The 15,000-nt window shown below is 49.4% G+C and overlaps 2 protein-coding genes across 2 annotated transcripts in view; both read left to right on the top strand.

Moving 5' to 3' along the window:
* LOC130377529 (glycogen debranching enzyme-like) overlaps positions 1-10,202 on the top strand; it is a 24,420-nt gene extending 14,218 nt beyond the window's left edge. The window contains exons 18-33 of the mRNA XM_056584685.1: positions 769-881; positions 1,345-1,479; positions 1,664-1,794; positions 2,268-2,404; positions 3,066-3,199; positions 3,782-3,924; positions 4,366-4,468; positions 4,910-5,135; positions 5,353-5,464; positions 5,982-6,117; positions 6,670-6,782; positions 6,991-7,202; positions 7,636-7,733; positions 8,144-8,231; positions 8,340-8,473; positions 8,900-10,202. Of these exons, the coding sequence (XP_056440660.1) occupies positions 769-881; positions 1,345-1,479; positions 1,664-1,794; positions 2,268-2,404; positions 3,066-3,199; positions 3,782-3,924; positions 4,366-4,468; positions 4,910-5,135; positions 5,353-5,464; positions 5,982-6,117; positions 6,670-6,782; positions 6,991-7,202; positions 7,636-7,733; positions 8,144-8,231; positions 8,340-8,473; positions 8,900-9,017 (2,133 nt within the window). The 3' untranslated portion in view covers positions 9,018-10,202. The remainder of the gene's footprint in view (positions 1-768; positions 882-1,344; positions 1,480-1,663; positions 1,795-2,267; positions 2,405-3,065; positions 3,200-3,781; positions 3,925-4,365; positions 4,469-4,909; positions 5,136-5,352; positions 5,465-5,981; positions 6,118-6,669; positions 6,783-6,990; positions 7,203-7,635; positions 7,734-8,143; positions 8,232-8,339; positions 8,474-8,899) is intronic.
* A 945-nt stretch (positions 10,203-11,147) lies between these two features.
* The window catches only part of LOC130377322 (putative ferric-chelate reductase 1), a 6,926-nt gene continuing 3,073 nt past the window's right edge, over positions 11,148-15,000 (top strand). Inside the window, exons 1-6 of the mRNA XM_056584386.1 lie at positions 11,148-11,772; positions 11,845-11,984; positions 12,441-12,538; positions 12,960-13,104; positions 14,246-14,452; positions 14,573-14,674. Coding sequence (XP_056440361.1) covers positions 11,556-11,772; positions 11,845-11,984; positions 12,441-12,538; positions 12,960-13,104; positions 14,246-14,452; positions 14,573-14,674 — 909 coding nt within the window. The 5' untranslated portion in view covers positions 11,148-11,555. The remainder of the gene's footprint in view (positions 11,773-11,844; positions 11,985-12,440; positions 12,539-12,959; positions 13,105-14,245; positions 14,453-14,572; positions 14,675-15,000) is intronic.

Genomic DNA, 15,000 nt, shown 5'->3' with positions numbered 1-15,000 from the left:
AGGTACACACAGGTACACACATACAGGTACACTCAGGTAGTCACATACAGGTACTCACATACAGGTACACACAGGTATACACATACAGGTACATACAGGTACACACATACAGGTACACTTAGGTCCACACATACAGGTACACACAGGTACACACATACAGATGCACACAGGTACACACATACAGGTACACACAGGTACACACATACAGGTGCACACAGGTACACACATACAGGTTGTGTAGCGCTGTATTGTATTAATATGTGTGTGTATCACTTTAGTGGATTTATATGTATGGTTGTATTACTGTATTGTAACAATGCATCTGATGTATGTGTGTATCACTGTAGTGTATTAAGACGTGTGTATCGCTGTAGTGTATTAAGACGTGTGTATCACTGTAGTGTATTAAGACGTGTGTATCACTGTAGTGTATTAAGACGTGTGTATCACTGTAGTGTATTAAGACGTGTGTATCACTGTAGTGTATTAAGACGTGTGTATCACTGTAGTGTATTAAGACGTGTGTATCACTGTAGTGTATTAAGACGTGTGTATCACTAGTGTATTAAGACGTGTGTATCGCTGTAGTGTATTAAGACGTGTGTATCGCTGTAGTGTATTAAGACGTGTGTGTCGCTGTAGTGTATCGCTGTAGTGTATTAAGACGTGTGTATCGCTGTAGTGTATTAAGACGTGTGTATCGCTGTAGTGTATTAAGACGTGTGTGTCGCTGTAGTGTATTAAGACGTGTGTGTCGCTGTTTCCCAGCTCAAAGACAGCGCAGTGGTGCGGCTGGCAGACGCCTCGGATCAGGGCGGCTCAGAGTTCGCTCAGGAGATCGTGTTTGAGAAGCTCAGTCCCGGCAGCGTCATCGTCTTCAGGTGGATCAATTAACTCTTCTTTGTGCGTCGCCAAACAGAGGTGTGGAATGTTGCTTCCTGATTGGTTGAGGTGCCTAGCGTGGTAGCTTAGCAGCAGTATGTCTTTGCATCACGCGTGTGTACATGGGCGTGTGTGTTCGGTAGCTGCTGTGTCATCGTGGCACGTGGTTTTGAGGAACAGGTTTTTCAATATCCCTCCTTAACCTGCTCCGTTCTCTGCGGATATTAGTGGCATTCATATTCAATGATTCAGTACACGAGAGGTTCAGCTTTCTTCCTACAACCAATGTAATGGCTATGAAATCTAGACTGCTTACTTAAATGATCCAATTACTAATATTTTACATTTTGTGTATATGTGTATATTTTGCAAAGGGAAAGCCCAAGAAATGCATGAATTGACTTTGGGAAACGTTTATACATTTTGAGAGTAGAAGTCAGAATCTGATGTTCCTCCATGTAGGGTGAGTCTGGACCCGGGCTCCCAGGACATGGTGGGGGCCCTCAGGGGCCACCTGGCCCAGTTCAGCCCCCTATACAGGACAGGGGCCCTGGTGGACGAGAGCCCCCCGGCGGTGCTCAACACGCCGCTCAGCAAGTACGCCAACACACCCTGGAGACACTGTGTGTGTGTGTGTGTGTGTGTGTGTGTGTGTGTGTGTGTGTGTGTGTGTGTGTGTGTGTGTGTGTGTGTGTGTGTGTGTGTGTGTGTGTGTGTGTGTGTGTGTAGAGCCACTATGATAACCCCTATGAAAGGTAATGAGTGTGTCCCTGTGTGTCAGGATCATGTCCACGCTGACGCTGGCTGACATGAACGTGCTCCTGTACCGCTGTGACGCCGAGGAGAGGGCTGAAGGGGGCGGTTGCTACAACGTGCCGTCCTGGGTGCCTCTCAAGTATGGTGGCTTGCAAGGTACGCAAATCTCCCCTACACCCGACCCGGTCCTCCGGCTGAGGGACCTGTGTTCTCTAGGAATCGTGTTGTGATGAATTGATGAAGGGATGAAGTGAATGTTTGAGGAAACTGTGTTCTCAAGTGATCCTGTGGTGATGAAGTGATGAAGTGAATGTTTAGGGACCTGTTTTCTCCAGGGATCGTGTCGTGATGAAGTGATGAAGTGAATGTTTGAGGGACCTGTGTTCTCAAGGGATCTTGTCGTGATAAAGTGATGAAGTGAATGTTTGAGGGATCTGTTTGTTCTCCAGGGATCGTGTGGTGATGAAGTGATGAAGGGATGAAGTGAAAGTTTGAGGGACCTGTTTTCTCCAGAGATCTTGCCGTGATAAAGTGATGAAGTGAATGTTTGAGGGATCTCTTTGTTCTCCAGGGATCATGTGGTGATGAAGTGATGAAGTGAGGGTTTGAGGGTCCTGTTTGTACTTCAGGGATCGTGTCGGTGATGGCGGACGTCCGGCCGAAGAACGACCTGGGCCACCCCCTGTGCGACCACCTGAGGCAGGGCGACTGGCTCATGGACTACGTGGCCAACAGACTGCTGGCCCAGGAGGGCACTCTTCAGGAGGTCTTCTGCTAACAGTGCATGACAGGGATATAGGCTGGAGAGCAGTATGTAGCACGCCATCCCCTGCATCCATTATGTCTCGGAGATTTACACTTCACCCGCATAGGGGGAACATGCAAAGGTTTAGTTACAATACAACAAAACAGGTGCACTCTCACCTAGAGAGCTTTACACATAGCCAACCAGTAGAATGAGTCTTCAGCATTGTTTTTTGTGGTTGCCCCCCAGCCATGCTGCTAACGCCTCTATCATTACGTGGAGACAGAAAGTGCTCGGGTTTCACCTCTCATTGTGAGGAAGAGGAGGGACACTCCCAGGGCGACTGGTCCTCTAAGGGCCCAGTGGGACCTACTCTGGCACCGGGATGTTTGACAAAGACTTAAAGTTGGCCTTTCACTTACCAACTGTCAGTACCCCTGGAGTTTCCTCCATCAGAAGCTTCCTCACTGTTTAAAGGCCCTCAATTACGTTATCCCTGGAGATGTCCTCCAGAGGAGATGTGGAGGTTCTCTAACCCCTGGAGCCTCCAGAGGAGATGCGTGTGGAGGTTCTCTCATGCCCTCTGCTCCAGAGGAGATGTGTGTGGATGTTCTCTAACCCCCTCTGCTCCAGAGGACATGCGTGTGGAGGTTCTCTGACGCCCTTTGCCCTGGTTCCTCAGTTGGGCCGCTGGTTCCAGGCCATGTTCGACTATCTGAGGCACGCCCCGCGCTACCTGGTGCCCTGCTACTTCGACGCCATCGTGCTGGGGGCCTACACCACCGCCCTGGACCACGTCTTCCGCCAGATGTCCCGGTCAGTGGAGCGGCCTCTACTCTGAGAACTGGCTGCTCTTGGTTCAGGACAGGCTGCAGCTTAACAAACTAGTTCATTAAAAGAAGCATTGGCAGACAGAGCCGGTCGATCTCCCTCATCAAGACAGGACCCATTAGGACCCGGGAGCGAGCCCTTTAATGGACCCCACCGTAGTCCCTTCATTAGGTCCTTCTTAGGTCTGTGATGGGTGTGGATCGGGTGAGTGGGTCTGAGTGGGTCTCATGGATCTGAGTGGGTCTTGGTGGGTCTGAGTGGGTCTCAGTGGGTCTTGGTGGGTCTGAGTTGGTCTCAGGGAGTTCACAGTGGGTCTGAGCGTGTCTGGGTGGGTCTGAGTGGGTCTCAGTGGATCTCAGTGGGTCCCATGGGTCTCAGTGGGTCTCATAGGTCTGAGGGGGTCTTTGTTGGTCTCAGTGGGTCTCAGTGGGTCTAAGTGGGTCTCATAGGTCTGAGTGGGTCTTTGTGGGTCTGAGTGCGGCTCAGTGGGTCTCATAGGTCTGAGGGGGTCTTTGTGGGTCTGAGTGCGTCTCAGTGGGTCTGAGGGGGTCTGCTTTGTGTCTGCAGCTTCGTGCAGAGCGGCTCCAGCCTGGTGAAGCAGCTGGCGCTAGGCTCGGTCCAGATGTGCGGGGCGGGGCTCTTCGAGGCCCTCCCCCCCCTGTCGCCGGGCGTCGCCGACGTGCCGCAGCGCTGCGTATCCCTGGCAGCAGGTGGGTTCTGTTGTACCGCCCGTATGCCCGGTCCGCTGTCTGGTGGACCCCAGCGCCGACCATCAGCCAGAAGTTCATGTCCTGTAGACCGTTACCTTCTTTGATGTGTCGTCATAGTAACCTTACCCACAGACCCAGTCCAACCCAACGGAAACTTAACGGGACTCACTTTTAAACAATAATAGGAATAGGATTCTATTCGCAATCCCTTCACTTACAAGGAGCTGTACTGGGGGTTTTCTTACTAAGTCCTTCATATACCTTAACGCCTGTAGGAGACTCTTATCTCCATTTAACACCTAAACTGTGTCACCATGTTGTCGGCGAGTGAGCATTATGTGGGGGGTCTGTTTGGGTCTGTGGGGATGACCTCCTCAGAGGGTGAGCGTTATGTGGGGGTCTATGGGAATGACCTCATCACGGTGTTGTTGCCCCTCGCAGGCCTCCCCCACTTCTCCTCCGGGGTTTTCCGCTGCTGGGGCCGGGACACCTTCATCTCCCTCAGGGGCCTCCTGCTGCTAACCGGCCGACACCTGGAGGCAAGGTGAGGGTCCCCATGGCGACGGCAGCCTCTGATAGGACGGAGACCCCCTTGGGAGGTGCCTGGCGGAGCCAATCAGGAGGCATCGATGCTATGAGCGTATTTATACTGATCAGGATATTCTGCTGCTATTCATTTCTCTCGCGTCTGCCCAGCTTGTGAGTCAGGGACTGACTCCTGTAAAACCTTGCAAAGACTCCCGTAAAACATTGAAAAGACTCCTGTAAAACATTGTAAAGACTCCTGTAAAACAATGTAAAGAATCGTGCAAAACATTGTAAAGTCTCCTTTAAAACATTGTAAAGACTCCTGTAAAACAGTGTAAAGACTCCTGTAAAACTGTGTAAACCAGATGTAGTGACGGCGAGTGCTGAATCCAATGAGCTGTGTTGCATGGTCAGACATGACATGGATGGTCCCATGAGGTGCAGTGTCTCCCCCCAGGAACATGATCCTGGCCTTCGCGGGGACCCTGCGCTACGGGCTGATCCCCAACCTGCTGGGCCAGGGTGCGGCCGCGCGCTACAACTCCCGGGACGCGGTGTGGTGGTGGCTGCAGTGCGTCCAGGACTACTGTACCCTGGTGCCCCGCGGCACCGACATCCTGCGCTGCCCGGTGTCCAGGATGTACCCCACCAACACGTCCCAGCCCCAGCCCGCCGGGGCCTGGGTACGGACCCCGAGACACACACACACACACACGCACACATGCATGTACTCACGCATGCATGCACGCACACACACATTCACACACTCCTGATACACACATACACACAAACACACATGACACACAGAAAAACACACACACACACACACATGCACACACACACACACACACTAACGGTCTGATCCGGGGGGGTCTCTGACCCGGGGTGGTCTTCTTGCAGGACCAGCCCCTGCACGACGTGGTCCATGAGGCGCTGCAGCGACACATGCAGGGCATCCAGTTCCTGGAGCACGACGCCGGGCCGCAGACCGACCGCAACATGAGCAGCCAGGGTACGGCCCCCGCAGCTCCGCTGCACTGTAGAGGGTTCACTGTAGAGTGTTCACTGCAGAGTGTTCACTGTAGAGGGTTCACTGTAGAGGGTTCACTGTAGAGGGTTCACTGTGTAGAGTGTTCACTGCAGAGTGTTCACTGTAGAGGGTCCACTGTAGAGTAAATAATGTGTAGAGTATTCACTGTCGAGTATTCACTGTAGATTATTCACTGTAAAGTATTCACTGTGTAGAGTATTCACTGTGTAGAGTATTCACTTTAGCGTCTTCTCTTTAGCTCTTCCCGGTAGGGTACTGCTCGCGGCTCAGAGCCCTGCAGAGACAGTGCGGTGTCATTAGGCGCATGGGATAGGGCAGGCCGTGCAGCTAGATGAAAGTCTCTGTATCGTTTACATGAAGAACAAAGGCCCTCTGTTAGCCCCACCCCTGGCCTGCTCCAGCGATACTGAAGCAGCTCCGTCGAGCGGAGCCTTCTGATTGGTTCTGGTGGTTCACCGCAGTGTGCCGCCCTCCGCAGGGTTCCACGTGGAGGCCGGTGTGGACCAGGACACCGGCTTCGTCTCCGGAGGAAACCGCTACAACTGCGGCACCTGGATGGACAAGATGGGCGAGAGCGAGAAGGCCCGCAACAAGGGGGTTCCGGCCACGCCCAGGTGGGAATGTTGTCTAGAGAGCCTCTGAATCCAAACCCTCATGTTGTCTAGAGAGCCACTGAACCAAGCCCTCATGTTGTCTAGAGAGACACTGAACCCAAACCCTAATGTTGTCTAGAGAGACACTGAACCCAAGCCCTCATGTTGTCTAGAGACACTGAACCAAACCCTCATGTTGTCTAGAGAGACACTGCATCAAACCCTCATGTTGTCTAGAGAGACACTGAACCCAAACCCTCCTGTTGTCTAGAGAGACACTGAACCCAAACCCTCATGTTGTCTAGAGAGCCTCTGAATCAAACCCTCATGTTGTCTAGAGAGCCTCTGAACCAGACCCTCATGTTGTCTAGAGAGCCTCTGAATCAAACCCTAATGTTGTCTAGAGAGACACTGAACCCAAACCCTCCTGTTGTCTAGAGAGACACTGAACCAAACCCTCATGTTGTCTAGAGAGACACTGAACCCAAACCCTCCTGTTGTCTAGAGAGACACTGAACCAAACCCTCATGTTGTCTAGAGAGTCACTGAACCAAACCCTAATTTGTGGCACAGGGACGGCTCGGCGGTAGAGATGGTGGGCCTGTGTAAGTCCACACTGCGCTGGCTGGTGACGCTCCATGGAGAAGGGCTGTTCCCCCACGCCACCGTCACCATCCGTAGGGAAGGTAGGACACCTGCTGCGCCCGTTGCAGTGGGAAAGGGGTGTGAAGAACAGCACGGCTGTGACAATGCATACTGTGTAGCGCTGTGACCAAATATATAAAATTCAAATATGAATTTGAATTGGGAAAAATTCCCGAGCGAGGGGAAACCCCTGAGCGAGGAGAAACGCATCTAGCGCCGTGAATCCAGCGTCCCGCCGTCTGTCCCCAGGCCGCGACCTGTCGGTGCCGTACGCCGAGTGGGACCGCAAGATCCAGGAGAACTTTGAGCGGCTCTTCTACGTGTCCCCGGACCCCCTCAGCCCCGGCGACGCCCACCCCCACCTGGTCCACAAGAGGGGCATCTACAAGGACAGCTGTGGGGCCTCCAGCCCCTGGTGTGACTACCAGCTGAGGCCCAACTTCACCATCGCCATGGTGGTGGTAGGTGGTGTGTGTGTGTGTGTGTGTGTGTGTGTGTGTATGTGTGTGTGTGTGTGTGTGTGTGTGTGTGTGTGTGTGTGTGTGTCTGTGTGTCTGTGTGTCTGTGTGTGTAACTATTTGCTACCATTTGCTACTATTACCGTTTCCTATAGTATAGATAATAACGAAGGGTTCTCAGTGTCTTCGTGTCTTCAGATGTGCGGTATGTGTACGGTTGCAAGTCTGTCCACTGTCATAGCATTTACTCCCACCTAAAATCATGTATGTGTGTGTGTGTGTGTGTGTGTGTGTGTGTGTGTGTGTGTGTGTGTGTGTGTGTGTGCGGGCATTCGTGCGAGTGTGTGTGTGTGTGTGTGTGTGTGTGTGTGTGTGTGTGTGTGTGTGTGTGTGTGTGTGTGTGTGTGTGTGTGTGTGTGTGTGTGTGTGTGTGTAGGCTCCAGAGCTGTTCACCGTGGAGAAGGCGTGGGAGGCTCTGGGCGTGGCGGAGGAGAAGTTGCTGGGGCCGCTGGGCATGAAGACCCTGGACCCAGAGTAGGTGGTCCTCCTGCTTTCCGCTGACCCCTCGTACAGAAGGTGTCGACGTCCCCTGACCTGCCTGGGATGTCACGCATGCCTGTGAGGTCACACTTATATTATACCACCAGGTCTGAGTGTGATTTAGCCGTTACAATCTGCCTCTTCTGATCACAAGTGGGCGTGTCCACCTAGATGTATGACGGAAAGATGAGCAACGTTTGCTACAGTCAACTGGGTAGGCTGGTAGACTGGGGATGTATCAGTCATACATAATAGGTGGACATTCCCGCTTTTTTTTGTCAGAAAAGTTATATTTTCAAAACGGCTTGTAACGGCTAATAACACTCACACCACTCACACCTGGTGGTATAATACGTCCCCTTTATGTATATATAAGTCCTCCTGAATGTTCCCTTTGGTTGCAGTGATATGGTGTACTGCGGCGTCTACGACAATGAGCTGGATAACGACAACTTTAACCTCGCTAGGGGCTTCAACTACCACCAGGGTCCGGTGAGTGAAGCCGCTCTGGTCGCCTTCTTCAACAGACGGAGATGTTTGTGGTGGGGGCTGGATTGATGATCGGGTCGTTGTACTCCGTTGTTCGTATTTCTTTTCCAGGAATGGGTGTGGCCTGTGGGTTACTTCTTACGCGCCAAACTCTATTTCGCCAAGAAGATGGGCCAAGAGACGTATGAGAACACCGTTCACATGGTGAAGAACGTCCTGTCGCGCCATAGTGTCCACCTGGAGAGGTAATATTAATCCATTCCTCATAATATTCACCCTCTCTCACTGCTCCGCTTTTTAACAGACAGAACTACAGGTTACCTTACGTCTGTGTAACAGACTCGCTCTAGCCAGGGCATCGCCCTCCCGTTGAGTTTGGTCTGCAGATACAATGAGAGGACGTGAAGTTAGAAAGAAGACGTGTTTGATTAGGAACAACGCAGATTATAACCTGGCTTGAAGACATGGCGGCTGCTTGCTTTAGGGTGTTTTTGTCGTCACCCTTTATAGTATCTGAGAAGGTGCTGATTGCATAATGCTTGGGGAGGTGTAAAATGTTCCAGACAGAAGCAGCCCAGGGGTTGACCTCTTGGTGCGGACTCCTTAGACGTGAGGCTTCGTCGGTCTCTAGTCTCTCGTGTCGTGACCAATCCCTCTCTCTCTCTCTGAAGGTCTTCGTGGAAGGGGCTCCCAGAGCTGACCAATGAGAACGGGCAGCACTGCCCCTTCAGCTGTGAGTCCCAGGCCTGGTCCCTCGCCACAATCCTGGAGGTCCTCTACGACCTGTGAGTCCTCCGCGCCCCAGGAGACGACTCCCCGCCTCCCCCCAGGACCAGGGCTCACTCCCTTGGTTACCTCATGATCCGTAGGGATGCTCCTGGTGGAGGAAGGTCTGGTTCCATTGAACCTGTTGAGCATGGGACTCCCCAACGAGACGTATCCAGTGGGTCACCCCCTACGGTCCACGATGGAGAACAACCAGCATCCTTTCAAAGACATCACCTGGAGAATCAAGACCAATGCAAGGAAGAGCTTTGGAATTGCATGTCGCTGTGTGTTGTTGACTCAGTGTCTTATAATTATTATAATGTAATATTTATAATATATATATATATAGAATACACAATGAATCCCAGTCCTCATAGTGTTGATACTTCAATAAACATGTGGTCTGTATGTTTCGTCTGCACTGGACTTCTCTCCGACCTGTCTTGCTACATGTAAAGATGGTGATGTCATATTATTTTAAGACTAACCCTCTTATTTAGCACATTTTAAGGATATTGTTGTTGTTTAACGTGAAGGAAGCAGTAGTCTGATAATCCTGCTGAATCTGTACCACATTTTAAAGTGGGGCTGGCTTCAGGGTCTGGAGCCGGTCATGATAATATTAATAATGGTCATGGTTGTTTATTCTGTGTTGATGTAAATGTATTTTGCACACACGTCATTCATACCCAATTACTATTTTGATGATTAATATTATTTTCATTTTAAGATAAATATAATCAAAGTACAAAGGCAACACATGTTTCTGCTGTTAGGATTGTGAGGCCGGGGCCCCTCCCTTATTCTGACTGGGGCCCCTCCCTTATCCTGACTGGGGCCCCTGGTTGGCAGGGCCCAGGGGCAGGAGGAGGTCGTAAAGAGTGACTGCAGTCAAAGGACTAAAGACAACAAATTGCGGTCTACCAGGTTCAAGGATCATGAGTGGCTTTAAAGTCACACATTGGAATAGGAAGTCATACTAGTCAGTCAGACTTATTAAGGAACACACAGAGAACAGCTATTAATAATGTACAGACTATATCTATTTTTATTATATGACACTTTTTATTATAGTCCTTCCATGGATGCAAAAAGGAAATGGTGAGAATCAGAGTTGATTATGGAATATTCTCCATCTGTCCCTTCTGCTAAAGCCAATCCTAAGTAATAAAAGGGGATATACTCCCATGGTGCCTGTTATCGTTGTAAATAAAAAACGAATGAATTGGCGCTGAGCAACGGTTTACGACGATGCTTAATATGTTTTGCAAACAAGACCTAAACAAGCCAGGGAATGGTTATGTAAACTAATTACCGCCTTATAGGTTATAGTTCATATATAAATAATATATCATATAATACAGGTTATAGGTTTATGGGTTTGCCTGCTTGGTATAAAGTCCAGACGGCGTGGAGAGGTCGTGGCAGTAAAACCCGATTTATTACTCTCTCGAAATGAATATTCATGAGCAAGCTGCAACATTTGCGGGTTCCAGAAATGTCAATGTATAAAAAATAAAAAATAAGTTGATAACGGGGAGCTTTCCGTGGACCCAAGAATCCTCTGATCCCCATCGGCTCCTGCTAAAGCCACACATCACATGCGTCAATATTCATTATATCTTAACTTCCATTATTGTGTATTGAAGATGCAGAACTCTTTCAGTTCTGATTAGGCTGGAGGTAGCAGCCTGATCTTTTATTCTCTGATAAATACATCCGCACCACAAAGTGCGTTCTTTAACTGAAAGTAGAGCCTCTCTTCTGACCCCTGCAGCCTAGTGTCCGGAGTCCTAACACACAGCCTGGTGGTCTGACACACAGCCTGGTCTGTTGACCTGATCCCCGAGGGTACTTGCGACTGTTGAACACAGACACAGGGCTCTCAAGTTTTGAACTGAGTTCAGCGTGAGATTTTGTCGGCGGGGGGGGGGGGGGGGGGGTATTAACATGTGACTGCATACAAATGTGTACACAGACATGGTGACTAATGTATAGTAAGCATTATTGGAACACTTCGCAAATGCAATGTGAACATACGTATGAGCCTTTAATATGTGGCGAAATTTTCAAGATTTTGAAATTACGCCACACATTTGAAATTACGCCACACAGTGTCTCAAAAAGAGGGCTTACCCTACGTACGGGAAACCTATTTCATTCCTACCTGTTCCACTGTTAAATAGCGGCCCAAATTGGTTGGGCGCTATCCTGGTAATTTCTCTGCGTGAGAAATACGAAGTGTGGCGTGAGAGCCTGTGCTTGGGTTGAATTGCGTGTGTCTCACGCCGAATGCGTGAGACTTGAGAGCCCTGCAGACACACCATGGGCTAAGAAACAGCTCGCCAACTCGCTTACAGTACATCGGTGGCCAGGAGCTGCCGTTGAATAACCCCGTTGTACTCTGCGCTCTCTGGACACTCCCACCACTAACCAAGGCGTCACCTACCTGTGGCCCGGTCATCGCAGAGAGCCAGTTGTCCGCCGGAACCGACTGAAGGAGCTGTGCGTCTTTACGCGATAACGGATAGACGGTGGTCTTGTTTTTGGTTTTGAAGCATGGCGCGTCTGGGTCCTCTGGTGCCGCTGGTTCCTCTGGTGCGCCTCGGCCTCCTTTTATGTCTACTGCCCGGGGTCCGGGGCTACAGCTCAGGGATGGTCGCTCCTGCGTGCAGCAATATGGTACCAAGTCACACGGGGTCTCCACAAACCGGTCCGTCTCCCTTTTACGTTACCAGTAGCCACACAACTTATCAAGATGGCGACACGATCACAGGTAAGAGCAAACGGGGAAAGTTACATTGGACTTTCACGTAAAGACGTGCCTTTCATATCGGTGTCGTTTCAGTCCAGCTGCAGAGCACAGGTGCGACCCCGTTCAAGGGTTTCCTGTTACAGGCCCGAGAGGTGGGTGGGGAGACCCCCCTGGGGTCCTTCACGGTGGCAGGTGGAGCCGCTCAGACCCTCTCCTGTGGCTTAAAGTCACCTGTGAGTCCATTTGGTCTATCAACCCTTTAATTCTATCAAGTTGAAAAGTGTTGTCAAATACCATTCTATGCGTTGCAAATGCAGTTACTAGGTTACAAGGATATGTGTTCAAATGGAATATAGTTTGTAGTATGGTATCATTAATAATAGTGTAATAGTTAATGATATAATTAATATTAGTGTAGTATAATTCGTAAGGAAACACAACAGCATCATCATATCATCCCATCGTACTACAAATATGTACAATGGTTCAGTGATTTTGATCATCCCCCAAATCAATCTCAAAATGTGTTCAAATTGTCCTAAAATGTAACGGTTGTAATTTGGACATTCCAGGCTTAAAGATCCCAGCCACTCTGAATTGAATAACAGCGTATCTTAGGTTTTATAACTGGGATATAACATAACACAAACCATATCTAAAAAGTCTTGTCCACCTGTCCATCCTTCCAGAACTCGGCAGTGTCTCACACCTCGTCATCAGATAAGAACCTCATCTCGGCCACATGGACCGCGGCCGCGTCCGAGAACCCCAAAGACATTGAGTTCCGGTGCTGTTTACATTTATAGTTCTGTTGTACGTTCTGTTGCATTCTGTGCTTTTACAACAGTGTCCATAGGGTTCATTACACAACATCCCCTGGGTGATAAGGATCGCTCATTAAAGTAGAACTAGGCGGCAGCAAACACAGGCGGTCATCGGCTTTGCTTATTGATTCCGCTGCTGACTGCCTACATTGTATGTCAAACTTTTTCAGAAATATATTGGACAAAATGTCTCGTTTTGTAGACGTCTTCAAGACCCACTTGTTCTCAAACTTCTCCCGCTTTGTGGAATACCAAGAGAATCTTATCCTCTTCTAGTTCATTCAGTCTCAGGCCATGAGGGGTACTAGTGTGCAAACTGACATCTTGGATCCCTGATATGACAAAATCCAATCACTTACGTTGAACGTTTTCCTCTGCCTGTAGTGCCACCTTTGTGGAGAGCTATTCCAGGTTTTGGGTGAGCGTGAGGAGTCCCATACTGATCTACAGCGGGGCGTCCCCCAACATCACGCCCACCGCCGAGGTCACCACGGCCTCCGTCTCCTCTGGATCCTCTACTCCTTCCACGGTGAGCTCATCGTCTGACCTCCCTGTTTTCCTCTGCTCAGGTCGTAGGCTCCTCTCTGGGTCCTTTCTATTTAAATACCCTTTTATTTGACGTTAAAGGTGCTGCAGGTAAGAATGCGAGCCTCAAAAGGATAAAGCAGAATATAATGGAAGAGAGACTGATTTTGAACATGAACAACCCAGAACAATGCTTTCTCCCCCCCCTTCTCAACCGTTGAGTGGTGTTGCATTGAGAACTATGTGTTAGCGGATGCTTTAGTATTGCTAAGCCACTTACTTGCCTTACAGAATCAATGTGAAATGTTTGACCATTTCGGGGTATAAATATTTTACATAGCTTAGTGTCACCAGCGCTGTCACCAACATGATGAGCTGTCCCCTGAAGCTTAGCATCACTAGCGCAGTCACCAACACGATGAGCTGTTCCCTGTAGCTTAGCATCACTAGCGCAGTCACCAACACGATGAGCTGTTCCCTGTAGCATAGCATCACTAGCGCTGTCACCAACACGATGAGCTGTTCCCTGTGGCTCAGCATCACTAGTGCTGTCACCAACACGATGAGCTGTCCCCTGTGGCTCAGCATCACTAGCGCTGTCACCAACACGATGAGCTGTCCCCTGTGGCTCAGCATCACTAGCGCTGTCACTAGGGATGCACCGAATATTCGGCCCCCGAACATGTTCGGCCGAAAATGGCCCAAAACATAATGTTCGGTTTCGGCCGAAGGAGTAAAAAGGCCGAACATAATACGCCGAACATTTTTATTTATTTATGAATAAAAAAAGAAAAAAAAAGCTTTACTCATTTATTTAAAGGTATATTGTTCTTAAATTCTTGCTATAATGTCTGCTGGAATGTTAGAAAACGTTCAGTATTCAATAAATATTGTGTATCAATTTTGTAATTGATTTTTTTTATAGAAAAGCAAGACAAAAAAGTTTAGAAAGGACATATAATTGTTTGATTTATGCAATGGTGAAAAATTAAAGCAAAATTAATGAAAAACATAAAAAGACACATTCGGTATTCGGTTTCGGCCTTCGGCCAACTGTTTCAGTATATTCGGTTTCGGTTTCGGCCAAGAATTTTCATTTCGGTGCATCCCTAGCTGTCACCAACACGATGAACTGTACCCTGTAGCTGAGCATCTCTAGAACTGGATGCGGCCGTACCAAAGTCTGCTTCAGCGAGCCCCGGAACTGCGACCCGGCTATGGACACCGGGTGCCACTTCATGTCGGCCTCAGTCAGCGGTCTTAAGGCTGAGGCGGAGGCTGAGGCCCACTTTGAGCTGAAGGGTCGTGGCCCAGGATACGTCTCCTTTGGCTTCTCTCAGGACCAGAATATGGTAATGATTGATGAGTATTGAGCAATGAGTAATGCAACCATTCTGTCATCGGAGTCACTTCTTTTTCAAACTCGGCTGCTGCACCATTGCACCTTCTTTGTTGTTTTATTCTCTGTAAAGGGAAATGATGACATCTATATCTGTGGCCTGGACGCGCGGGGCCTGGTCCGGGTGCAGCATGCCTATTCAACGGGACGCCAGAAACCAAAGACCCTTGATCTGGTACGGCTCCCATCTGTAGCACCTGTCTGACGTCTTCTGTGTGAGGTCGGACTGTCTCTGGACACATTCATATAATAATCCAATCGTTTGGTTAGCTAACAGGTCAAACCCAAAGGAGCAGGCCATTGTACCTCTGACTCTCCCCTTCCCATCAGGATGTAAATGATTGAATAATGAGGAACTTCCTGCAGCAGAATCACCATGAAGCAGAATCAGGAAGCAATATTGATTTGCGCCTAATTACCATGCAAGTTACAAAGTACTTAATCGGCCCGCAGTTGAAGACTGCAGTGCAGGTAGATCAATGGGAAGCAAAGATCCTACAG

The sequence above is a fragment of the Gadus chalcogrammus genome, chromosome 23, assembly GCF_026213295.1.
Source record: "Gadus chalcogrammus isolate NIFS_2021 chromosome 23, NIFS_Gcha_1.0, whole genome shotgun sequence".
Classification (NCBI taxonomy): Eukaryota; Metazoa; Chordata; class Actinopteri; order Gadiformes; family Gadidae; genus Gadus; species Gadus chalcogrammus.
The sequence above is the reverse complement of the archived record's forward strand: the minus strand, read 5'-3'. Positions and strand labels throughout refer to the sequence as shown.